Below are 25,526 nucleotides of genomic sequence, written 5' to 3'. Positions count from 1 at the left end.
GGAGATAATGAGAAAAACAAGGAGGAGTCACCCACCAGTGAGGACAGCCCCTAAGGTGTCCTGAGCTGAGGTGACCCCTACTTGAGAAGTCCTCCATCTTGAGTTTGGAGGATTCCCCCAATAGGATTAGGGATGTGCCCCCCTACCCACAGGGAGGAGGCACAAAGAGAGTGTAGCCACCCTCAAGGACAGTAGGCATTGGCTACTGCATTCCCAGACCTAAACACACCCCTAAATTCAGTATTTAGGGGATCCCCAGAACCTAGGAAACCAGATTCTCTGCAACCTGAAGAAACAAGAAGGACTGCTGATCTACAAGCCTGCAGTGAAGACGGATGATGACAACTGCTTTGGCCCCAGCTCTACCGGCCTGTCTCCAACTTCAAAAACCTGCACCAGCGGCGCATCCGACAGGGACCAGCGACCTCTGAAGCCTCAGAGGACTGCCCAGGACTAAAGGACCAAGAAACTCCCGTGAACAGCGGCCCTTTTCAAAACCAGCTACTTCTTTGCAACAAAGAAGCAACTTTCAAAGACTGCACGTTTCCAGCTGGAAGCGTGAGACTTCAAACTCTGCACCTGACGCCCCCGGCTCGAGATCCAGAGAACAAACACCTCAGGGAGGTCTCCCCGGCGACTGCGAGCCCGTGAGTAAACAGAGACAACCCCCCTGAGCTCCCACAGCGACGCCTGCAGAGAGAATCCAGAGGCTCCAGCTGAACGCGAATGCCTGTAACAAGGGACCCGACGCCTGGAACCAACAGTGCACCCGCAGCCCCCAGGACCTGAAGGAACCGAACTTCGACCCAGGAGTGAACCCCAGGCAACCATCTGCATAGCCCAGGTGGTGGCTGTCCCGAGAAAACCCCCCTCCCCATGCCTGCCTGCACCGCTAGAGTGACCTCCGGGTCCCTCCATTGTTTCCTACCTGAAACCCGATGCCTACTTTGCACATTGCACTCGGCCGTCCCTGTGCCGCTGAGGGTGTGTTTTGTGTGCCTACTTGTGTCCCCCCCAGTGTTCTACAAAACCCCCCTGATCTGCCCCACAAAGACGCAGGTACTTACCTGCTGGCAGACTGGAACCGGAGCACCCCTGTTCTCCACAGGCATCTATGTGTTTTGGGCACCTCTTTGACCTCTGCACCTGACCGGCCCTGAGCAGCTGGTGTGGAAACTTTGGGGTTGCCTTGAACCCCCAACGGTGGGCTGCCTATGCCCCAGAACTGAGACTTGTAAGTGTTTTACTTACCTACTAATCTAACCTTTACTTAACTCCCCCAGGAACTGTTGATTTTTGCACTGTCCACTTTGAAAATAGCTTATTGACATTTTTACAAAGACTGTATATGATATTGCTTTTATTCAAAGTATCTAAGTGAACTACCTTACATTTAAAGTGTTTAATGTAAATCTTGAACCTATGGTTCTTAAAATAAACTAAGAAAATATATTTTTCAATATAAAAACCTATTGGCCTGGAGTAAGTCATTGAGTGTGTGTTCCCCATTTATTGCCTGTGTGTGTAAAACAAATGCTTAACACTACCCTCTGATAAGCCTACTGCTCGACCACACTACCACAAAATAGAGCTTTAGAATTATCTAATTTTGCCACTATCTTACCTCTAAGGAGAAGCCTTGGACTCTGTGCACACTATTTCTTACTTTGAAATAGTATATACAGAGTCAACTGCCTACACATGACATTCCTCACAGGGTGCCATGCCCACAAACTACTGCCTGTGGCATAGGAAAGGCCTCACAGCCCTAAGGCAGGGTGCACTATACAACAGGTGAGGGCATAGCTGCATGAGCAAAATGCCCCTACAGTGTCTAAGTCCATTTGTAGGCATTGTAAGTGCAGTGTGGCTATATCAAGCACATGGGCTGGCAGTTTGTCATTACAAACTCCACAGCAAAATGAAGGCTTAGCTGAAGGCTGGAAAGCTTGGTATCTAACTTCTCAGCACAATACACCCATACTGATGCCAGTGTTGGATTTATTGTACAATGCACACATAGGACATCTTAGAGATGTCCCCTGTATTTTATCCAGCCCTTTAGTGTAAGGCTGACGAGTCTGTTCCAGGCTGCCACTAACAGACAGGTTTCTAACCCTATGGAGTGAGTGCCTTTGTGCTCTCTTGGGTCAGAAACAAAGCCTGTTCTGGGTGGAGGTGCTTCACACCTCCCACCTACAGGAACTGCAACACTTGGTTGTGAGCCTCAAAGGCTCCGGACTACTGTTACAGAGCCCCCAGGACACTCCAGTTAGTGGAGATGCTCACCCCCGGGCCAAGCCCCACTTCTGGCAGCAGGTGCAGCAGGAAAATTAGGTAAAACAGCGAGGAGTAACCACTGCAGCTAGGACCACCAGAGCTGAAGTGACCCCCTCCGTGCAGAACCCTACATCTTGTTTTGGAGGACAGGGACCAATAGGGTTAAGAATGTGCTCACCTCCTCATAGAGAGGGGACACAGGAAAGGTGTAGCCACCCTCAGGGACAGTAGCCATTGGCTACTGAACTCTGCCCCCTATAATACCCATAATTTAGTATTTAGGGCTCCCCTGAACCTTAGTCACCAGATTCCTGGCAACCTCAAGAAGAAAGAAGGACTGCTAAGCCAACCCCAGCAAAGAAGACTCCAGATGATAACTGACTTGGACTCAGACCTACCGGCCAGTCTGCAGGTTCAAGACTCCTGCTCCAAAAAAGCGTTGCATCCTGCAGAACCACCGACTGCTACAAAGCCCCAGAGGACTGCCTGCCCAGCAGAGGACCAAGAACTCAGAGGACAGCAGCCCTGTCCAGAGGAAACCTCCAAAAAAGACTCCAGAACCGCCCCAGATCTGCCAGCCCTGCCCACTCTGCACCGATGCCCACAGCCCAAGTCCAGGTGGCCCACAAGTCCAGAGAAGGTCCCCAGGCGATTCTGACCTCAAGCCCACACTGGGATGACCCCTTCTGGACAAAAACATTACGCCTGCAGCCTGAATCCCTTGACCGCGACCAGATCCGACGAAGATACTAGACGCCCAAGGAGAGCTCTGCACCCACAGCCCCCTGGCTTTGCGGAATCTCACTGACGGTCCAGCAATGTCCAGCAGGCACCTCTCCCGACCTGTCCAGCCTTTGCTTTCTTAGAACCAACCCCCTGGACCCAGCCTGCTGCATCTTTTGTGAACCTCAGGGTCTCCCTATTGAAAAGCATTGGGCACCCAGCTCTGTGTTTGCACCCTGCACCCGGCCACCGCTGAGGGTGTGTGTTTGGTGTGGACCTGTACCCCCCCCCCAGCCCCCCAGCGCGCTGACCTAAACCCCCCAAGGCCTGTGTCCTGGAACCGCAGGTACTTACCTACAATCTGTTTTATACCGAGCACCCCCAGTCCTCCTAGGATTCCACTGCAAACCCAATGCAAACCTTGAGCCCTGCACCCAGCCAGCGCCGTGCTGCTGGTGGTGCACTTTTGTTGTCAACCTAAACTTTGACCTGTGGACACTGTAACCCTGAAGACTGGAATTCAAAGTTGTGTACTTACCTGTTAATTGTGAAGGGATGGCGTCAAGACCACTGGCTTTGCCCAACTCCTGAGGCCAGTCTACATCAGGGTCATCGAGCTGATATTCCAAAGGGTACAGGAACCCCTCCATGCTCTCACTGTACCCGTACCCATACGCATAAGGGTCAGGCTCTAACCAAGCGAGTAAGGTCGCCATCGAAGTCAGAATCAGCGTCAGGAGATGATGTTCCAGCTCAGAGTTGGAATTGGGAATCAGTATAGGGTCGACATCAATCGTGGGCCCTACGAACATCTAGAGCGTCGACTTCTGTATCAGCGCGGGGGAAAGGTCGCAATGGCACAACCTGTGTCAGATCCAAAAACGGAGCCTGGGATGCTTTCCGGAGCCAAGGCGAAAGCTGCCAGAGTGGAACCTGAGGAGGGTCCTGCCGACCTTACTGGGCCCGAAGGCATCACAGGAGGGTTGGACTGATCAAATTTGAGGCGTATGGCCTCATAAAACTCTGAGTTGGGCAGGGGTGCCCCTGCTTCCCGGAAACTCAGGAAGGTACGACGCCAACCCAGAAGTAGGCTTCGAGGACAGAGGCCTAGAGTGACAACCCTCTTCCTGCATCGCATCATCTGAGCGATAGGGTGAAGTCAAAGAATGTTTGCTCTTTCTCAATGACTTCTTCTTGTCACCCGAATGTCCCACCAATTTGGAGTGGGACAAGGACAAGTGATGATGGCTCCATGAGCGGTTTCTTGACCTTTCTCTCAAGACCGGGAGCGACATGGAACTGAGCCTGGGCCGCCAGGAGCTTTAGGGACAGCTCCCTCAAAGCCTTCAGGTTCATGGCCCGGCACTCAGAGCATGACTTCCGGTCGTGGTTATGTTCCAGACACCACAAGCACGAGGTGCAGATACATCCCCGACATTATGCGGTTACAGGAGTCACACGGCTTGAATCCAGTGTTCCGGGACGACATGTTGACACACCAGGGGGCAAAAAAATTCAACGAAACGTCAAAAGGTCAGTCAAAAAACGACTGAGGGTAGCTCTTCTCCGAATCTGAGCGTAGGATGGTGTGGAAAGAAAAGAACTGACGTCAGTTCGCTGGGGTGGCACCTAAATACGACCGCAATGTTATCACAGCTACCACAATGCCAACGACTGACGCGGAGTCAATCGATGCCACCTGACAGCGTACAAAGGGTACTACATGAAGAAAAATCTCCAGATCTACTCTGATGCCTGAGTGAAATTCTAAAGTAAGGAATCTGCAACTAGAAGTCACTATCAGATAATGCCAAAAAAAGGTCAACTGGAAAGTGAGCTGTCAAAAGGCCATTTTAAACCCTGAAAGGAGCAATATGCTCAGCACCTGTTCTCAAAGCTCTAGATAACACCAAGAAGTTCATAGTGCAGACAGAAGCATCTGAATAAGGAAAGGGAACAGTACTGTCCCACATCAATTATGGTGGCCATTACCAACCTGTTGCTTTCATTAGCAGGAGGTTACTCTCCAGAGAGCAGTGTTGGACTGCCATTGAGAGGGAAGCGTTCACTGTGGTTTGGTGCCTGAAGGAGTTGAGGCCATACTTGTGTGGCTCTCACGTCCTTGTTCAAACTGACCGCAGGCCTCTCAGATGGCTTATGCAGATGAAAGGTGAAAATGGCAAACTCTTAAAGTGGTCCATCTCCCTACAGGGAATGGACTTGACAATGGAACATAGACCTGGGACTAATCATGACAATACAGAGGGCCTTTCCAGGATCTTCCACTTTGATAAGGAAGACTCTCTAGAGGAAGGTTAGTTTCATCTTCTTTTGTTTGGGAGGGAGTCATGTAGGAAGGCATCCTTTTTTGGCACGGTTTCTGATGTGGCTTTGATTTATAGTGCACTGGGTCCCTCCTAAACAGGTCCCCAGTGCCAGATCTTTTTCTCCCAAACTGCACAGCTGTTTTACACAATTGTGCAAAACAACTGGCAAACTATTTAGTTACCTTTGTAAGTCCATAGTAAATGGTACTCCTGGTACCAAGGGCCTGGGGTACTAAGGAAGGTCTCGGTGGGCTGCAGCACCAATTGTGACACCCTCAGAGTCCCCTCACCTGACCCACACAGTGCTGCCATTGCAGACTGTGTGTGTTGGTGTAGGCTAAATTGAAAATACAACCTGTCACTGTAGGAAAGGACCCTCTTTTTAACATGGTTACCCAACATTTTGCCTGCTGCCAGGGTGTTTTGACTGTGTTCACTAGGATCCTGATAACCAGGACCTCAGCGATTGTGCTCTCTCCCTAGAACTTTGGTTGCTTAGGACTCTGCACACCCAACAATTGGCATACTGGTGCCCCCATGTAAGTCCCTAGTATATGGTTCTTAGCTACCCTGGGCATTGGGGCACCAGGGGTTCCCCATGGGCAGCAGCATGTATTGTGCCACCCATGAGAACCCATTCAAAATGTGTCTGTAGGCCTACCATTGCACCCTGCGTGAAAAGGTGCATACACCCTTTCACTACAGGTCACTGCACTAGGTCACTGAAAGTCACCCCTATGGTATGCCCTCCTAGCCAAGAAGGCAGGGTGCAGGTATCGGTGCATGAGGGCAGCCCTGCCTAAGCAGAGGTGCCCATATGCACTCCAGCTCCATTACACTGAACTTCTTAAGTGTGGGGAAGCCATTTTACCTGTGTACTGGACACAGGTCACTCATTACCTGTGTCCAGCTACATAATTTTAACTCCGAACCTGGGCATGCTTGGTGTCAAAGATGACTGAATCATACCCCAATACTGTTGTCATTATTGGCTGTATGATTCTATGCACTCTGGGGGCTCCTTAAAGGACCCGCAGCATTGCTTGCACCAATCCACAGACCCCCCAGACCCTACTATGGTGTGAAACTGGACAATGGAAAGGGGAGTGACCACTCCCCTGTCCATCACAACCACAGGGGTGGTGCCCAGAGCTCCTCCAGGTGGCCACTGGATTCTGGATCTTGAACCCAAGGGGGGCAGAGGCCCCTGGGAGCACTTGAGTGGCCAGGTCAGGCATGTGATGTCACAGCCCCCTCCTGATTAATGGTCACCCTTTTAAGTGACCAATTCCTCTTCCTGGCTTTTTCGGGTCTAACTCACGGGTGGGTCCTCAGATTCGACGTGCAAGATTCCAGCAGGACATCTCTTCACCGTTTACTTCAACTTCTGGCCACCGGGACGACAAGTGGACTCTCCAGGAACCAACAATCTTCAACTTCAGAGATGACTCAGCTGTGCAACATTGTTTCTCCGGCTCCTTCCAGTAAACCGCAACATTTGCCTGGCTGTGCATTCTCTAAGGGTGACGATTCTTTAGCCTGCATAAGAAGTAAGAAGGAATCTCCCTTGGAGTGAAAGAGTCATTACCCTACATCCGCAGACATCAACTGCAACAACGACCAGCTGCGTGGATCCTCTCTCGTCCGGAACTGCATGGATCCTGCATCACTGGTGGTGGTCTGTAGTGGTCCCCTTGGTCCTCTCTACCAGCTGCCAATTTGGGAGACAGTTGCCTCTCTTTGCAGGACAGTACCCCTGGGCACAACAACACTTACAGCTACCAAGGCTTGTTTGTTCCTCCTCCAAGGGATCTTCAGGCTCCATGTATACCCGGCCCCCAGCACTTCTTCCTGCAATGCACAGTCTCCTGACGGCTGCTCCAACGAGGTGGGACACTTCTTCAGGTGTGCTGAGTGGGCATAAATGTGACTCATGTGCCTTCAGCCCATGGGTCGTGTGTGGGGGCTACCTCCTCTTCTTGTGACTCTCCCAGCTGCTGAGAGTCACCCCGGACTCCCCTCCTTGGGCAGAGTACCCTGAACCTTGCTGTTCCTCTTCAGCCTTGCAAAACCTTCTTCACCAACTTTTTCATTTGCCAAGACTTCTTGGTGGTTTTTCAGCACCACTTACCAACTTCATCACGACAGCCAATGTGGGACATCATTTGCATCGCTTCTGGGACTCCTCTTCTGCTCCTGTGCTGCACTGCTGACCTCCTTCGTTCACTGTCGACCTGGTCTTGCATCCACAGAAGGGTGGGTAGTGTCTCCTGCCACAACTGGACACTCCATCATGAACTGGACTTGGTCCCCTTCCCTTGCAGGTCCTCTTCTGTCAGGATCCACCTTTGGGTTCTGCCAGTCTTGTTTGGGTCTTGCATAATCCTCTTACAAAATCCGCCTGTTGTCTTTGAGGAAAAGCAGGTACTTACCTTGTCTCTCCCAGTTACGGGGGTCACTCTGGTACTCATCTCTTGGGGTTCCTAGTTCCTCCAGCTTCCCTCTACTGATTCAACTTCCTTGGGTAAGGGTCTGCTTTTCATAGTGCACTTTTTTAGTATATGGTTTGACCCTCCCCTACGGCCCTCACCATTTGCTCAAAAGTTGTGAAGAAAAGGGGGGAAAATTATAGGGATAGGCGCTAACAGAATATCACCAAAACATTACTTTAACAATAGATAGTAAATACGGTGCTCTTGAACGGAGGGTCCAGTGTTTCTCAAATAGGAAAAAACAAACTGATTCAAAAGGCCAGGGCACTCGTATGAAATAAGATAAGAGTCTGTACAGTTAGGTTCTTGGTCTTCGGAAAATCAATATATAATCCAAACAGAGTTAGAGTTCAGTGTCTTTATTCTTGTGCGAGGTTTTCATACATGTTCATCACATCAGAAAGATTCCATATGTGGTCATCACAACAACAGCCAACACGTGTTTCATCTCCGAGAAATTAATCTCATTGACTTCCTCAGGGCAAAATACAGGTAAGGTGTTAACATGAATAGATGGCTTATCCTAATCAAGTAAAACTCTTCAAGATAATGTACGAATCAATAGAGAAAGAGTAGTGTGAATCACGTGATTGGGGCAAAACACTATTATCCCCGAGACTTCGTGGTAGTATAGTCGAGCAGATAGGCTTATCAGAGGGTAGTGCAAATAATTTGTTGTACACACACACAGGCAATAAATGAAGCACACCATCAATGACTAACTCCAGGCCAATTGTTTTTATATAGCAAAAATATTTTGTGTTACTTTATTTCTAGGACCCCAAGATTCTAATTGCAGGTAAGAGCATTTGTAAATATGTAGCAAGCATATGTTTCAACATCACTTTGTTTCAATTTGGCAAGTTAAATGTTTTTCAAGCAAATAGCAATAATCTGTTTCAAAAATTTACTGCAATTTTTAAACACAGTTCTGGGGGGAAGAAAAGTTAGTAGTTTCCAGGTAAGTACAAAACTTACAGTTCCAGTCTCTGAGGGTTAAGATGCCCACAGGTTGGGGTTCAAGATAACCCCAAACACCCATCACCAGCAACATGGGCCAGCTGGGTGCAGAGGTCAAAGTTGCTGCAAGATTTAAAATGGGCTCCTATGGAGACTGGGGCACTCGAAATTGGACCTGTCAGTAGTTAAGTACCCGTGTTTTCGGAGGGCAGACCTGGGGGGTATCAGAGACAGGCCCTCTATGTAGTGTGTAAAACTAGGCACATTATTATGCAGGGGGTCCAGGCAACCGCACATTGGTTCCTAAAGGTAAAAATTTGACCACCTAATGCTCCAATTTTTAAGGTAGCTGGTCAAGCAGTTAGGTAATCCAGGAAATGTGCTAAGTATTTGCTGTCCTCACAAATCCAATCATGCACCACACACACTCAATGAATAACTTGAGATCTGATTTTATAAAAATACTTCAGACATGTATACATTTTAATACCAAAATCTTTAGGATACGTTAAGTACTTTTCTTGTTATGACTTTTTGACGTTTTAATAAAGTTAGTTTTTCTGTGCGTAATTACGCACCATAGGTTTCAATAGGCAGTCGCTTTTAAAAATGCATTAAATATCATACAGTTAGTTTACCAGCCTCTTCTTTTGCAGGGTGGTCGAGATAGTCGGTGGGCACCGTGTGCCAGCTGGAGTGCCTTGGGTGACCCCTGATTCCGGGGGGAGCAGCGTTGGAAAATCTCTTGGCACTGGGCCACCTGGATGTGCCACTTGGAAAAGGAGCTGGTTTGCAAATTTATAGTTGGTGCCTGGTAGTCCCCTTGGTCTGTTGAGGTTGCAAGGGGTTGGGGAACTGGCGCACAAGGCAGACCCCACGATGCAAGGCTCAGGAGAGCCAGGTGCAGGGTGATTTGGAGGTCTTGGATGCTGTGTGAAAAAGGGCCCTTTGGAGCTGGAGGTAAAACTTCTTTTTGAGGTCCTGCAGGACATTGCAGGTGCTCTGGCAGGACGTCCTGGGTGTCACTGAATTCCTTCGACTCAGGCTTCATTCAGGTCCAGTTGCAGCTCTAGGGGAGCTGTTATTGGTGATGTCTGACGTGCACAGGTCAGTACCTGGGCTAATGCCATAAATCAGCCACGGGAGGGCGCTGTGCCACCAAACTGGGCACACTTGCAGGTCTCGTCGGGTTGTCGTCTGTGTGTTGTCGGGTCGGGTTGCGACGTCCAGTTGAAGAGATATGGTCTGGTCAGTGACGTGTCCCTCACCAGGCTTTAGGTTCCTTGCAGGTTCCTGTAGGTTGTTGAGTGGTGCCTCCACTCAGAAGGGGGTTCCCGGGCTATTTGCGACACCTGGAGGTCCTCGGGGTCTCTTGAGGCCTGTCCAGTGGTCAGCTCCTCCGCATCTGCGATTTTCGGGACAATGGTGTAGGAAGTAGGGGTCCTGGAACCTCTTCTTGTGCAGCAGGTCCTCTATCCTTGTCTTGGCGGGTTTTTTGGTGCTGTCTTCTTTCTTCCAGATGAATTTAAAATCTTGTTCTAAGGGAGCCCACTCAATACTGAATTTACTGGGCATTTTAGGGGAACTTGGTAGGGTCTAATTGGACACTTATGTTTGGGTCGCTACACCCACTACACTGACCACTTCCTGTGGGAAGGGTCACTTCCCTAAACACTACTGGATATTTTCCTGCCATCCACCATGGAGGAAAATGAGATGGAGGGTCCACTCCGTTTACAAGACCCTAGGGGTGGTGCATGTTCAGTGAGGCCACTCCTCCTACCCTTTGTCTGGTTTCCCACCTTTGCTCCCATCAAAAGCAGGAGTTTACAAGGGGGGGAGCCCTCTGCTACTAGCAGCAGGCCCGGAAGCTCGAGTTTCAGGGGCAGAAGCCCTTTGAAGCTCACCGCCAGTGTGTTGCACAATCCTGAGGGAGGAGGTGCTAGCTCCTCCACCAAGGAAGGGCACTGTCTTACAAACCAGAGAGCCATGGCTCTCTCCCAGAGTTGTATATTGGCCGTCTAGAAGTGGGAGGCTGGATGGAACCAGTCAGCAACTATGCCAGGTTAGGTTAGCTTTTGCAGGGAGCACCTCTAAGGTGGCCCCTAGGTCCATTTAGGGTTAAATCCAATACTGGTACCAGTTTAGATGTAATATTCTGAGTCGTTTGATACCAAACAACCCAGGATACAGAGTGGCCATCATGTAACAGAGGAACTCGTGTTTGACCAGTGTTCAGTACATGTACTTAAAACGGCTGCTCTGTTCACTCACTATGTCCCTTGTTTGGCAAGGCACAGTGGGGGCATATGGCTCATGCAATTATGCCCTCACATTTAGTATGGTGCACCCTGCCTTAGGGCAGTAAGGCCTACTAGAGGGGTGACATATCCATAACATATGCAGTGTAGGGTGGACAGGGCATACAAAGTGTGCCATGTTGAGTATATCTTATTGGGTTTGCCCCAGTACACTCAGCCTGCATTGGTAATGCTGGGTGCATCTGGGAGCAGGGCCAAAGAGGGTGGCACAATCAGTGCTGCTGCCCTCAGGGGCCTACCCCTAATATCCCATGCCCTCGGTACAGGTGTACCCATTTACCACTGTCTTACAGTGATATTTAAGAGTGTATCTAATTGTGCCAAGCATCAAAACAGATTTGGGTAAAGAGCTCTGGCCCAGGGAACCTGGTTAGTAGGGGCCCTGGGCACTACCAACTTATAGAACACATCAACATCAGGCAAAAAGTGGGCGAAAACCATGCAAAAAGAGGCCTCCTCCCACAGGTGGTTTAGGAGAGCACTAGGGGTTGGGGGGTGGGGTGGTGTGCACAGGGCAGGACCAAACGTACACCCTCAGTGGCAGAGGGAAGGCTCAGCATTAGGCTCCCAATGCTTTTGAATAGGGGGACCCAAAGGGTCACAAATAGGCTGCAGGCTAGGTCCAAGAGATCAGTTTAGGGAAACCACAGGCTGGACAGAGAGGAGGGCCGCCTACTGCACCTTGCAGCACCAGAGGTCTGGTTCCCCAAGGCCAGGGGGCTGCGGGTGCAGGGTACCTTTCAGCGTCCGGTATCTTTGTCAAGATCCTTCATGGGCAGGGGGGTCTCCTCTGGATTTAGTCTGCAGGTGTCGTCGTGCTGGTCAGAGGGGTAAGTCCAGGGTGGACAATAGCTCCAAACTGCCTGGGAACCTGTTCTAGAATGGTGGGCCACCTGGACACGGGGCCGTTGGCGTCGGGTGCAGAGTGGACAGGGCTGACAGATCCAAGGCGGTTCTGAAGTTCTTTGCTAGAGTTTCTTTGTGGACAAGGCTGTTGTCCTCTGGAGATCTTGGTCCTCTGGTGGGCAGGCAGTCCTCTTTGGGTTTTTATGAGATTGGTGGTCCAGCAGGATGCGTCAAATTTTTGGAGCTGGGGCTTCAGAAGCTGGAGACAGGCCTGTAGGGCTGAGGGGAAATCAGTTCTTGTCTGCAGTCTTCTCTGCTGGGGGTCAGCTTAGCAGTCCTTCCTTCTTCTTATTGTCCTCTTGATGTCGCAAGGGATCTGGTGACCTTGGTTCAGGTGTGCTCCTAAATACAAGGTTTAGGGGGGTTACAGGGGTCAGAGGGCAGTAGCCAAAGGCTACTGTCTCTGAGGGTGGCTACACCCTTCCTGTGCCCACACTCCCTTTTGGGAGGGGGGGGAGCACACTCCTAACCCTACTGGTCCATGTCCTCCAAACTGAGATGGAGGATTCTGTAAGGATAGGGTCATTTGAACTCTGGAGAACTTAGTGGTGGTCCTAGCTTAGGTGGTCACTCCTCCCTCTTTTACTGAATTTTCCTGCTGGACTTGCCGCCAAAAATGGGCTTCGTCCGAGGCGGCGGGCATCTCCACTAGCTGGAGTGCCCTTGCGCTCTGTAACAGGAGGCCTGAACCTTTGAGGCTCACTGCCAAGTGTTACAGTTCCTGCAGGGGGGAAGTGTGGAGCACCTCCAACCAGAATAGGCCCTGTTTCTGAACCCCAGAAAGCACAAAGGCTCTCACCCCATGGGGTCAGAAACCTGTCTGTTAGTGGCAGCCTGGCAACAACTGGTCAGCCTTACACTAAGGGGTTGGTTAAAATACAGGGGCATCTCTGAGATGCTCTCTGGGTGCATTGTACAATAAATTCAACATTGGCATCAGTGTGTGTTTATTGTGCTGAGAAGTTAGATACCAACCTTCCCAGTCTTCAGTAAAACTGTCATGGAGCTGTGGAGTTCATAATGACAAACACGCAGCCCATGTACTTTATATGGCCACACTGCGCTTACAATGTCTAAGAATGAATTTAGACACTGTAGGGATATAGCGCTCATGCAGCTATGCCCTCACCTGTGATATAGTGCACGCTGCCTCAGGGCTGTAAGGTCTGCTAGAGGGGTGACGTAGCTATGCCAAAGGCAGTGGTCGGTGGGCATGGCACCCCTGAGAGGAATGCCATGTCCACTTTACCTTTTCTCCCCACCAGTACACGCAAGCTGCAATGGCAGTGTGCATGTCTTGGTGAGGGGCCCCTTAGGGTGGAGTAATACATGCTGCAGCCCTTAGGGACCCTCCCTGGTCACAGAGCCCTTGGTACTGCTGGTATTTTTTTTTACAAGGGACTTAGCTGTTTGCCAGGGGTGTGCCAATTGTGGAATCAATGGTAGAAGTTCAGGGAAAGAACACTGGTGCTAGGGCCTGGTTAGCAGTATCCCAGCACACACTCAGTGAAGTCAGCATCAATATCAGGCAAAAAGTGTGTGTGTGTGTGTTGTAAACCATGCCAAAAAGGGCACTTTCCTACATCAGGTCTCTCCAGATGGGAACACCCCTGTCGCGACCCCACTTCTTGGCAGCAAGACAGGGAGGAAAAATTGTAAGATTGGGAGGTGTACCCACATCACGCCAGTCACACCCCTAAGGTGCACTAGCTGATGTGGACACCACTTTTCAGATTCCTCCATCTTGCTTTGGACAGAGTTAGCATTCTAGGGTCAGGGGTATGCCCACTTCCTATCGGAACTGGTCATATAGAGGGTGTAGACACCCTAAAGGTAGGTAGTCCATTGTCTGCTACCTGTCACTCCCCTTAACGTCCCTAAATTGAGGATTTAGGCGGCACCCCTGAACCCAAGAAGTCAGATTCGATGGATCAAGAGAAGAAGTAAAAAGAAGAGTCACTGCCTAGCAAGAACAACAAACTGAGAACTGTTGGTGAAAAATCCTGTCTGCTCTCAAGCTTCTTGACAATCGCAACAGTGACTTGTCCTTCAAGCTCAAGAACTACCAAAGCCTTGGGTAGCCTGCCAGCACCACAAAAAATCGCTGCAAGTCTTCTGTGGATTAGAGATGCTACTTCCCTGCAGACCGCAGGCACCGTTAAGCAGAGTCCGGTCTACCGCCTTGCAGCTACCCGGCCCGATCGACACCGCAGATAACCAGGAGAAGGTACTTGTGCTCTGGAGGACCAGATCTGTCTCCCACCAAGTGTAAAGACACCAGGACAAACCGGAGCTGTGCAGCATCAACCCACAGGTTACTGGATGCCCTGTACCAGGCACCAACAGTGAGAGTCCATTCCGTTCCATTCCGGATTCCCACTGCACCATGACCGAGCAGCCATCGAGCGATATCAGGAGCACGGACAATAGCTTTGTGTGGGGCCCACCAGTCCTGATTTTGCCTAATTTTTTCACCAAACCTGGTGCCAAGTCGGCCTCAGAGGAGGGAGGGCTCGACCCAGGTCCAGGAAAGACTGAGGGTCGCATACCAAAGGTCCATTGAAATCCCTTGCTTTGGTATGTAGATTTGCTGGCATCCTGCTGGAGTAGGTGACAACACATCTCTTTGGAGCAGGCTTTGTTTATGACTTCAGAGTGCGGGCTTGCACCTCCAGGGGTCATAAACCTGTCTGTGGCTGCAGACTGGTCAGCCAACAGACTCAGAGACTAGTGGTGTTCAGGGGCACCTCTAAGGTGCCCTCTGGGTGCATGTCATAATAAATCCAAGGCTGGCATCAGCCTGGATTTATTAAGACGAGGTGTTTGATACTAAACACCATAGCTTTCAGAGAAGCCGTTATGTCACTGTGTCACTCATGATGATGAGTGACCAACACATACCTTAAGATGGATTCCCTGTTAACTTGTAATGCTCAGCATCGGGGCTGAGTGCCACAGGGTTATATCTGCTCATAAAGATAGGACCACACATCAAATATAATGCACCCTGCCTTAGAGTTTCAAGCCCTGATGAATTACATATATTTAGATGCAGTGATGGTGACATGGCGACAATGGGCATGCCATGTTTTGTTTTTCCCGGGCTTTCACCAAGGCATGCAGTCTGCAATTATTTTTATTCTTTTATGCTTTTTATTTTATTTGGGGGGGGGATCCCTGAGGGTGGAACAATACATGCTGCAGCACTTGGGGATCATCTTCCCTACCCATGCCTTAGGTACCAGGGGTAACACTTACTAGGGACTTAAACAGGTAGAGTGTGAGCCAATTGTACACATTGTTACCTGTTTTTAGGGAAACAGCACTAGCAATTGGGAACCTGTTGAACAGGAAACAAATGAACCTCAGATGAAAAACCTCAGTACCGGTGAGCAAAACGTGGGGGTGATTACTACTCTCTATATGAAGGTGAAATATTTTCATGTGTGCTCAACAACTATCAAGGAAGGTATCTGTTTATATAACTGTAGGAAGCTGGCCTGGTGTGTGGTGGGTACCTAAGGTACTTACACATTACACCAGGTCCAGATGTTCCCTCTTATTGAAGTGTAGGCAGTGTCTAGAAGCCAGGCTCTCTGGGGGAAGCTGTGGATCAGCAGCCAAGTCAAGGCTAATCTAGGAGACATGCAAAGCTCATGCAATACCACTGTAGTCACACAGCACTTACACACATAAAAGAAACCACACAGTGTTACAAAAATAAAGGTACTTTATTTTAGTGATACAATAACAAAATTACTAAACAGGCACTACTCCCTTAGGAGGTAAGTAAACACACTAAATATGTACACTAGTAACCAGCAAATAGGCGTAGAGAAGGTTAGAAAACCGTGAAAACAGCAATAAGCAATAGTGACCTTAGGGGGGAGTCCAAACCATACACTGAAAAAATGAGAGCGAACACGGCACACCACACCTAGGTCAGTGGAATGTGCAGAGGGGAGCTGGGGGGTACTAGAAAACCACAGTGGTTAGTAACACAATACTTCCCAGCGACCGGGAACGCAGGAGTAAATCACTGGAATTTTTCCAAACCACCCAAAAAGGAAGAAAAAGAAGAAAAGAAGACACCCAGACAACATTGCAAAAAACCAGCAGTGGATTCCCGGAGAAGAGGACCTGTGGAGAGAGGGGACCAAGTCCATAAGTGTCAGTGGAGTCCAGAAGGAGTGGAAGCTACTACCCACCCAGCTGTACTTGCAGGAGTTGGTCGACGGTAAGGAAGAACAGGTCAGCACGGCAGCCCTGGAGCCGGAGAAGAGTACCTGATGGATGCAGAAGATGCCCTACACTGGAGTGAAGACGAGTGTTGGTGCAGGAATCCCACCAATAACCCTTGGCAAAGGCAAATTTGCGGTTAGTGGAAAAGTGGTGCTGCCAGGGACCAGCAAGGCCCAGGAGGATTCAACCCAGGAGGGGGAGTCACAGGGTACCCTCAGTGTAGCAGAGAGTCCACAGGAGCAGAGGCAGCACCCACAGGCGTCCCACAGGACGGGGACACAGAACTCGCAGGAGCCCACGTAGCACTACAGGAAGGGATCCCACGCTGCAGGAAAACCATGCAGAGGGCAGGGCGTCACAGGAAGGCATGCTGGTGACTGGAGCTAAACCTCGCCTGAAGATCCCTTGAAGGAGATGCAAACAACCCATGGCAGCTGCAGAAGACGCGGTGCACAGGGGTGCTGTCCTTTGTGGGAAGGCAAGGGCTTACCTCCAACAAAGTTGGACAGCCAGCAGAGAGGACCAAGAGGACTACTTCGGACCACTACCTGTGATGCAGGATCCACGCAGCTCAAGATGAGGGGAGATCCACGCAGCTGGTCGTCGTTGCAACAGGTGCCTGCGGATGCAGGGGAGTGACTCCCTTACTCCAAGGGAGCTTCCTCCTTCTTCTTGTGCAGGCTGAAGAGTTGCTGTCTTCTAAAGATACACAGCGGGGAAAATGTTGCAAAGCTGGCAGGAGCTGTGGAAAAACATTTGCACAAGAGTCTTCTTCGTGGTTTGCAGCGTTGTCTGTTCCTGGAGGGTCCAGTCGTAGTTCCAGTGGCCAGAAGTCGAAGTGGAGGTTGCAGAAGAATCCTGCTGGAGTCTTGCAAGCCGAATCTGAGGACCCACCGAAGAGGGAGATCCTAAATAGCCCTGAAAGGGGGATTTGGTCACCTAGCCAGGTAAGCACCTATCAGGAGGGGGCTCTGATGTTACCTGCCTGGCCTAGCCACTCAGATGCTCCCAGAGGTCACTGTCAATCAATCAATCAAAAAATGTATAAAGCGCGCTACTCACCTGTGAGGGTCTCAAGGCGCTTGGGGGCTTGGGGGCAGGGGGGTTGGAGGGGGCTGGAGGGTCACTGTTGGAACAACCAGGTTTTGAAGTTCTTTCTGAAGAGCAGGAGGTCTTTGGTTTTGCGGAGGTTGGTGGGGAGGGAGTTCCAGGTTTTGGGAGCGAGGTAGGAAAAGGACCTGCCTCCTGTGGTGGTGCGTTGGATGCAGGGACTGTGGCTAGGACGAGGTTGGCTGATCGGCGGTTGCGGGTGGGAGTGTGGAAGTTCACTCTTTCGTTGAGGTATGTCAGGCCGGTGTTGTGGAGGGATTTGTGTGCGTGGATGAGGATCGTGAATGTGATTCTCTTGTTTATGGGGAGCCAGTGAAGGGTTTTGAGGTGTGGTGAGATTAGTTCATGGCGGGGGAGGCCAAGGACGAGGCGTGCGGCTGTGTTCTGGATTCTCTGGAGTTTGTGTGTGGTGCCGGCGTAGAGGGTGTTACCGTAGTCTAGTCTGCTGCTGATGAGTGCATGGGTGACTGTCTTCCTGGTCTCTGGGGGAATCCATTTGAAGGATTTTTTTTTTTATTTTTTATTTTTTAGAGTGCGGACTGTGTGGAAGCTGGAGGAGGTTAGAGCGCTGATTTGCTGTGTCATGGAGAGGGAGGGGTCCAGGATCATGCCGAGGTTGTGTGCGTGGTTTGCGGGGGTGGGTGCGGGTCCTAGGGCGGTGGGCCACCAGGAGTCGTTCCATACGGTTTTGTTGGGCCCGAAGATGATGATCTCGGTTTTATTGGAGTTAAGCTTGAGGCGGTTAGTTGTCATCCAGTTGGCGGCGTCGAGGATAGCTGCGTGTAGGTTGGTTTTGGCAGTGGTGGGATTGCGGGTGAGGGAGAGGATGAGTTTGGTGTCATCTGCGTAGGAGAGGATAGTGATTCCGTGTGATCAGAGGATGTTGGCTATGGGGATCATGTAAATATTGAAGAGTGTGGGGCTGAGACCTTGGAAACAAGATGGCAGAACTCAGGGACCCTCTGGGAGAGCTCTGAGCACCAACTATGGGGTGGTGATAGACAAGGGAGAGGTCACTCCCCTTTCCATTGTCCAGTTTCGCTGCAGAAGAGGGACTGGGGGACCCTGAACCAGTAGTGACTGGTTTATGCACGGAGGGCACCAAATGTCCTCTTCAAAGCATACCAGTGGCTTGGGGAGGCTACTCCTCCCAAGCCAGTCACACCTATTTCCAAAGGGAGAGTGTGTTGCCTCTCTTTCCCCCAAAAGAAATCCTTTGTTCTGCCTTCCTGGGCTTGATCCTCTAAGGAGCCCCCAGATTGCATGGAATCATACTGTCAATACTTGCAACAGTATTGGGGTATGATTCCGACATGTTTGATACCAAACATGCCCATGGTTTGGAGTTACCATTAGTAGCTTGACATAGGTAGTGACCTATGTCCAATACACGCATAAAATGGTGTCCCTGCACTCACAAAGTTCAGGAAAATGGTTCTGGAGTTAGTGGGGGCACTACTGCTAGTGCAGGGGTAGCCTCACACACAGTTAACTCCACCCTGCCCTCTGTGCTGAGAGGACCTATCACAGGGGTGACTTATAGAGACCTGGTGCAGTGTCCTGAAGTGAAAACCGTTGCATGCACCTGTTTCACACAGACTGCAATGGCAGGCCTGTAGAATCCTCTGCATGGGCGTCCTAGGGGTAGCAGAGTATCTGCTGCAGCCCATAGGGATCCCCTGGTACCCCAATGCCCTGGGTACCTAGGTACCATATACTAAGGACTTCAATGGGGGCACCAGTATGCCCCATGTGGGGTGAAAAAGGTTCTAGCAACCATGTTAAAAAGGAGAAAAGGAGAGAGCATAATCACTGGGGTCCTGGTTAACAGGATCCCAGTGAACACAGTCAAACACACTGACAAACAGGCAAAAGGTGGGGGTAACCATGCTAGAAAGAGGCTACTTTCCTACAATAACTACCTGCAGATGTTGGCTATTTCACATATCTCATACTATTATTCTCTCAATGAAGCAATTCCACTGTATATTGTGTTCCAACCACCACAGCACCTCCACCCTTTTCTGAATGTATAGTCCAGAAAATCCTACTTTTTATTCTGGTGCAAGGTATCAGATGGATATATCATGTGGGAGAGCCTTTTCAGCATGTCAAATACTAAGGACTTTTCCTGTCAAAGATCTGCTGATCAATGGAATACTCTTCTCCACATTACACTTTAACATGCATCTAAACTTACTCTCTAAAGAAAGACTGACATGGGTAAATGGGACTTCATTACTTTTTCTATGAGCTTCAGGATATTTAGGAGGTGATTAGAATACCTTATACAAACTTCAACAGTAGGACCTCTTTCTAACAGATTAACATGACACAAGTGTAGCCAAACATTGTAAGAAAGTGCAACAGTGAGGGTGTAGTTCTTGTCCACACGCAGCAAATGTATACATTTGGAGAAACAGCATACATTTTGCACAGGCCAAGAGGATGGGGCTTAGATGAGATAAAGCTATTAAACCTTTCAATAGAATAAGATGTTTGATAGGTAGTATATCTACTAGCTCAGAGCAGCAGGATGCAGGAACACAGACCTGACTTAGTTCCAGGCCAGAGCATGAGGTGCTAGTTTTCAGAAGACCTCAAGTAAGGAATGAAAACAGACAACAATATGGGTGCTGAACTGAAGGTTTAACGGTATGAGTAGAGCTGGGTGCATGGAAAAGATTAAGTTTATATTATTACGTCCTTTGTAACCTCTAGTGCGTAAGGGATTTTGTCAGGTGAGATTTGGTGCAAGGAAGAAACCTTTTGAATGTGGGAAAGTAATGAAAGTTTTAACTCAAAACAAAGTCTAAGAGTACATATAGCTAAGTGAAATGTATTGTTGAGCTGGATCCCAATTTCGCCTTTTTTAAATTATACAAATACAGCGCAATTAAATGTTAATTTTCTTACCAACAATCATTATAATAAGATGTAGCATTTCCTCAATAAGGGTATTTGTCTGCTGCAAAAGATCCTAAAGGAAACATTGAAAGAAAAATCTATCAGTGCAATAAATCATGTTAAGTTAGACATACTTTGGATGGTTATTTTAGTTTTTGGAACAGACATTATGGGATGCAAATAGCAAGTGAATCACAAATATTCTACACTAACTTATACGCAAACATAACACATTTTAAAGTGGTTCTGTTCTGATAATCACACACATACATACACACCCCAATTAAGATCACCTTTCCACTAAAGGGACTGATGTGGTCCAAATCCAACCTAAGAATTCCCCCATATTTTCTAAAATGTCTTATCTGGGTCTACTGTTTGCACATCTAGCATGGACTCATCAGATATTTCTTTGACCCCTTAAATTGACTGCTGTTATATCTCTGCCTAATTCCTGTTCCAAATTCTGGGTCCTAGAAACACTAAATATGGGACTCTTTCGTTATATATAATCTTTTTTTTATTGAGTTTCCGATTTTTGTTAAACACAAGTAAATAGTACAAAACACTTGGGGTAATATGGTGTGTTCTCTACATTAGCCAGCATAAATGGCAAGCAGAACATGCTGCAATACAACCATCATGCGCAGGACAGACAACCAGTCCTTCACATGGCATCTGGGAGCATGCAAAATGGAGCAGTAGGCAAGGATAGTGTCTGCCATTGGTCCCATATTTTAGTAAATTTCTGAGGGCAGCCCCTCCACAAGAAGATTATCTTGTGTGTTGCAGCACAGAAGTCCACAGACCTCATCCATTTGGTCATAGTGTGTGCTGCCTGATCCCTCCACATGCGGGCTAGTTGACGTCTAGCAATCTAAAAGCCCAACACCAATAATTTCTTAACTGCCCACCCATAATCGCCACCATTGCAAGCATTCCAAGGCCCACCCAAGACACAATGGAGTGAAGTTTCAACAAGTATCTGAATAGCCGGACACACCCAGATCATGTGTTTAGGAATGTAACCTCCCCCAACTCCCACATGGAGTGCAAGTCGGCTTGGGTCTGCAAACTATTTTATGAAGGCAGACAGGTGTATAATAGACCCTGTGAAAATATTTCACAGGTACTCTTAAGACATGTACGGTCTATAGGGCATTTTAAACTCTGTAAAATATTAATTTTGAAGCCGTATTTCACTCTCTAAATGCTGCCTACTGGTTACACTGATCACACATTATATTAAAGAAATTTCTCCTCCAAGTGATCTCAATTGATAATCATAAGCCCCTATTTAACCTACCAACGTAAAGAATCCCGGAGCAATTATACAAGAAGGAAAATGTTATTTACCTAGTAGACATCTGTTTGTGACATGTAGTGGTGTAGATTCCCATGCTTTGCATGAGTTCGCCATCTAGTGTTGGCCTCGGAGTGTTGCAAGTTGTATTTGTTCGAAGAATCTTTTCGAGTCACAAGATCGAGTGACTGCTCTCTGTGAAACTGAGCATGGGCATCGAGTCCTTTGTTAGATAGTTTTACCGCAGGCGGGTGAAGAAATACTAACTCCCCTGACACACACCCATCACCTCTTACACACCTCGTACATTCATCTCCAAAACACATCAACACCCCATCTAAAACTCAAATTCCACTTACCAGTACTAACTCACATACAAATCCCTCACCAAAAACAACTACACCAATATCCCCTCTCACTATTCCACAAAAACAATACCGACCACAAACATCAGCACATCAAAGCAACACAAACTTACATTTCACCTATTGTCAAACCCACTCCCACCCTCAGGACTACACAAACATCACTATTCACAAACACCTACCACAAGCACCCCAACCCAGCAACTTTCATTCACTCGTCTCTCCTCCACTGCACAATTTAGAGCCTTACATCATGATCCACATGCTCCTCCACCACCCCTAACCCATACTCCATCCACACTAAACAAACGCAAACAAAATAAAAAACATGCTACTCATAGCAACCTCGCATCCCCTTATCTGTTACATAATAAAACTACCCTACAAAAAACACTACACTCCTCATGGCTCTCTCAGCCACCAAGTCCACCACCCACACACACACACAGACCCAACAAAATGCCTCCTTAACCTGCTGGAAGAGGAACACTATATTGAAAAGCAAGACTATTGTGAGCCTCAAACAGTTATCACAACTAGCAACACTGCTGCTTCAGATTGTACACACAATCCCACACACATCGCTGGTCACATCCTAGATGTCATTTTTGCAAAGCCTGAACTAGTTACTATTCATAACATCACGCCGATCACTTGGTCGGACCACCACATGATAACTTTCCGACATACAACTCCACAAATCAACACACCCCACAACTACTTACATACATACATACATACATACACCTATCGACCATGGAGCAAACTCAATTTGGATCACTTAGAAACACAACTAACAGCAAACACAGATCTTGATACAATTAATTCTGTGCCAAAACTCTATGAGTGGCTACAGGAAGCTTTTGATATCCTAATACCACTCAGAAAAACTAAACACGACAAAAGAAAACCAACATCTTGGAGAAACACAGAACTTAAAAAGATTAAGCAACAAATCAGAAAATTGCAGTGGACCTGGCTCAAAACAAACAACAGTCAAGACAAACTGCAGCTACACAAACTTAACAGGATATACAAATCATCAATCAAAAAAGCTAAAAAAAGATACTACTCAGACAGAATTCAAAATGTTCAATCTACAACCAAGGAATTTTATAAAATTCTCAATGAATTTCGAAAACCTACATGCATGGAAGGAAGTCACCCCACTACTCAAGATTTCACAAACAAACTGGCAACTCACTGCACAACCAAGGTAGACACTTTGGACTCCTATTTAAAACAGAAGAAAAACATCAGCACCAACCCCTTTCCTAAAATACCCTTTAAGAATAAACCAACCCAACCTGTACAGTCCTTCAAACAAATATCCCAGAATGAATTTACAGATTTGGTCAAAGCAAGCAGACCTTCTGGTTGCACTTCTGACCCTTGCCCACCACAAATCTTCAAGAACATAATTCTATCTACTTCTGCTGCCACACCTGTAAGAAGAATCATCAACAACTCTTTAACTTCAGGAACTTTTCCTGCAGACCTGAAAAAGGCATACATACGACCTTTATTAAAGAAAACAAACCTAGACCCGCAAGACCCCAACAACTACAGACCAATCACAAATGGACCTTTCCTGGGCAAATTGATAGAAAGAGCAGCATTCGCCCAGATGTCACAATTCATTGAGGACAATTCTATACTTTCAGACTTCCAAACTGGATTCCGCCCAGGAAGAAGAACTGAATCGGCACTCATAGCAATCTGGGATGATCTTAAAAAAACACAGTCGACCGAAATGGAGTTGCTGCACTACTTCTCTTGGACCTCTCAGTAGCCTTTGATACGGTTGACCATGGCACCTTAACTCAAAGACTCCACGAAGCCGGCATACAAGGGATTGCTCTCGACTGGATTACTTCCTATCTTAAAAAAAGATCTAATATCATCCACTCGCCCCCCTTCTCGTCTGAACCCTACCTCACAAAAGATCTAATATCATCCACTCGCCCCCCTTCTCGTCTGAACCCTACCTCACAAAAGCAGGGGTCCCCCAAGGGTCAATCATCTCACCTTTGCTTTTCAACATCTACATGATATCTTTACCAGAACTGATCAATGATTTCCATCTCACATGCTACAACTATGCAGATGACACACAAATACTACTTAAATTAGAATGCCCCAAAAACACTGAAAACTCACAAATCTTCAGTTGCCTCAGAGCCGTTGATCAGTGGATGACCTGGAGCCACCTCAAACTAAATACCTCCAAAAACAGAAATACTCATATGTGGTGACCGGAAATATTATGACCCTCTGTGCGTCTGGCCTGACGATCTCAGACCACCTCCTCAATTATCCAAGGAAGTTAAAAACCTAGGAACCACCATGGATTCCAAGTTAACTAGGAATTACCAAGTGGACAAATTAGCACAAACAAGCTTCATCACCTTGAAGACTTTACGACGCATCTTCCCCCACCTCGGATTTCCACACAGGGTGCAAGCTATCTCGCTTGTACTATCCAAACTGGATTATGCCAATGGCCTCTACCATGGATCATCTCTATCTGTTATGAAAAAACTACAACGTATCCAGAATTCCGCAGCCAGGCTACTATTACATGTAAAGCCGCAAGCCCACATCTCCCCTGCCTTGAGAGCACTACACTGGTTACCCGTTGCCAGAAGATGCACTTTCAAGCTGCTTTGTATCACCCACAAAGCTATACATGGAACAGGACCGCTTTTTATCTGAAACAAAATTACCAAATACATCCAACAAAGAAACCTCCGCTCAAGATTGGCACCCCGCCTTAGAACACCACCATACAAGAAAAAGACTATAGGTGGTACATCTTTCTCCGTCCAAGCAGCCAAACTATGGAATTCATTACCCCCCAACTATAAGAGCCACAGATACCTCTCTTGTCTTCAGAAAACTACTCAAGAGTTGGCTCTTTCCTTCATAACCACCATATTCAAACTATGAACTGTATATGCCTATGTTGCTAAATATTTTTTCAGATTATGTGTATATTTCTATTTATTTATAGTTTCTTTCGAAAATATGTATTGCTACTATGTTATAACAATAAAATACACACACACTCTTTAAACCTGTTTGACTAAAGTCTTTTTTACCCAGTGTACATCTGTTCGTGGCATTAGTCGCTGCAGATTCACATGCTGTGCACAGTCGGCCGTCTGGTGTTGGGTTCGGAGTGTTACAAGTTGTTTTTCTTCGAAGAAGTCTTTTCGAGTCACGAGACCGAGGGACTCCTCCCATTTCGATTCCATTGCGCATGGGCGTCGACTCCATCTTAGATTGTTTTCCCCGCAGAGGGTGAGGTAGGAGTTGTGTATGCTAGTAATAGTGCCCATGCAATGGAATTAATACTTATGTACATAATAAAGGTTAAAGTAATATATTTACAAATGTACAAATGCTGAAGATTTACTTCCAAACGGCTACAGGCTCCCGGGGAGGCGGGTGGGCGCATGTGAATCTGCAGCGACTAATGCCACGAACAGATGTACACTGGGTAAGTGACATTTTCCGTTCGGTGGCATGTGTAGCTGCAGATACACATGCTGTGCATAGACTAGTAAGCAGTTATCTCCCCAAAAGCG

General features: G+C 48.0%; 1 protein-coding gene across 3 annotated transcripts in view; it reads right to left on the bottom strand.

The window, feature by feature from the left end:
• Nucleotides 1-25,526, bottom strand: part of UBR2 (ubiquitin protein ligase E3 component n-recognin 2) — a 1,248,744-nt gene that overhangs the window by 640,041 nt on the left and 583,177 nt on the right. For all 3 annotated transcript variants that reach the window (XM_069233963.1, XM_069233965.1, XM_069233964.1), the window contains exon 20: nt 20,278-20,341. In XM_069233963.1, the coding sequence (XP_069090064.1) occupies nt 20,278-20,341 (64 nt within the window). The remainder of the gene's footprint in view (nt 1-20,277; nt 20,342-25,526) is intronic.

The sequence above is a fragment of the Pleurodeles waltl genome, chromosome 5, assembly GCF_031143425.1.
Source record: "Pleurodeles waltl isolate 20211129_DDA chromosome 5, aPleWal1.hap1.20221129, whole genome shotgun sequence".
Taxonomy (NCBI): Eukaryota; Metazoa; Chordata; class Amphibia; order Caudata; family Salamandridae; genus Pleurodeles; species Pleurodeles waltl.
The sequence above is the reverse complement of the archived record's forward strand: the minus strand, read 5'-3'. Positions and strand labels throughout refer to the sequence as shown.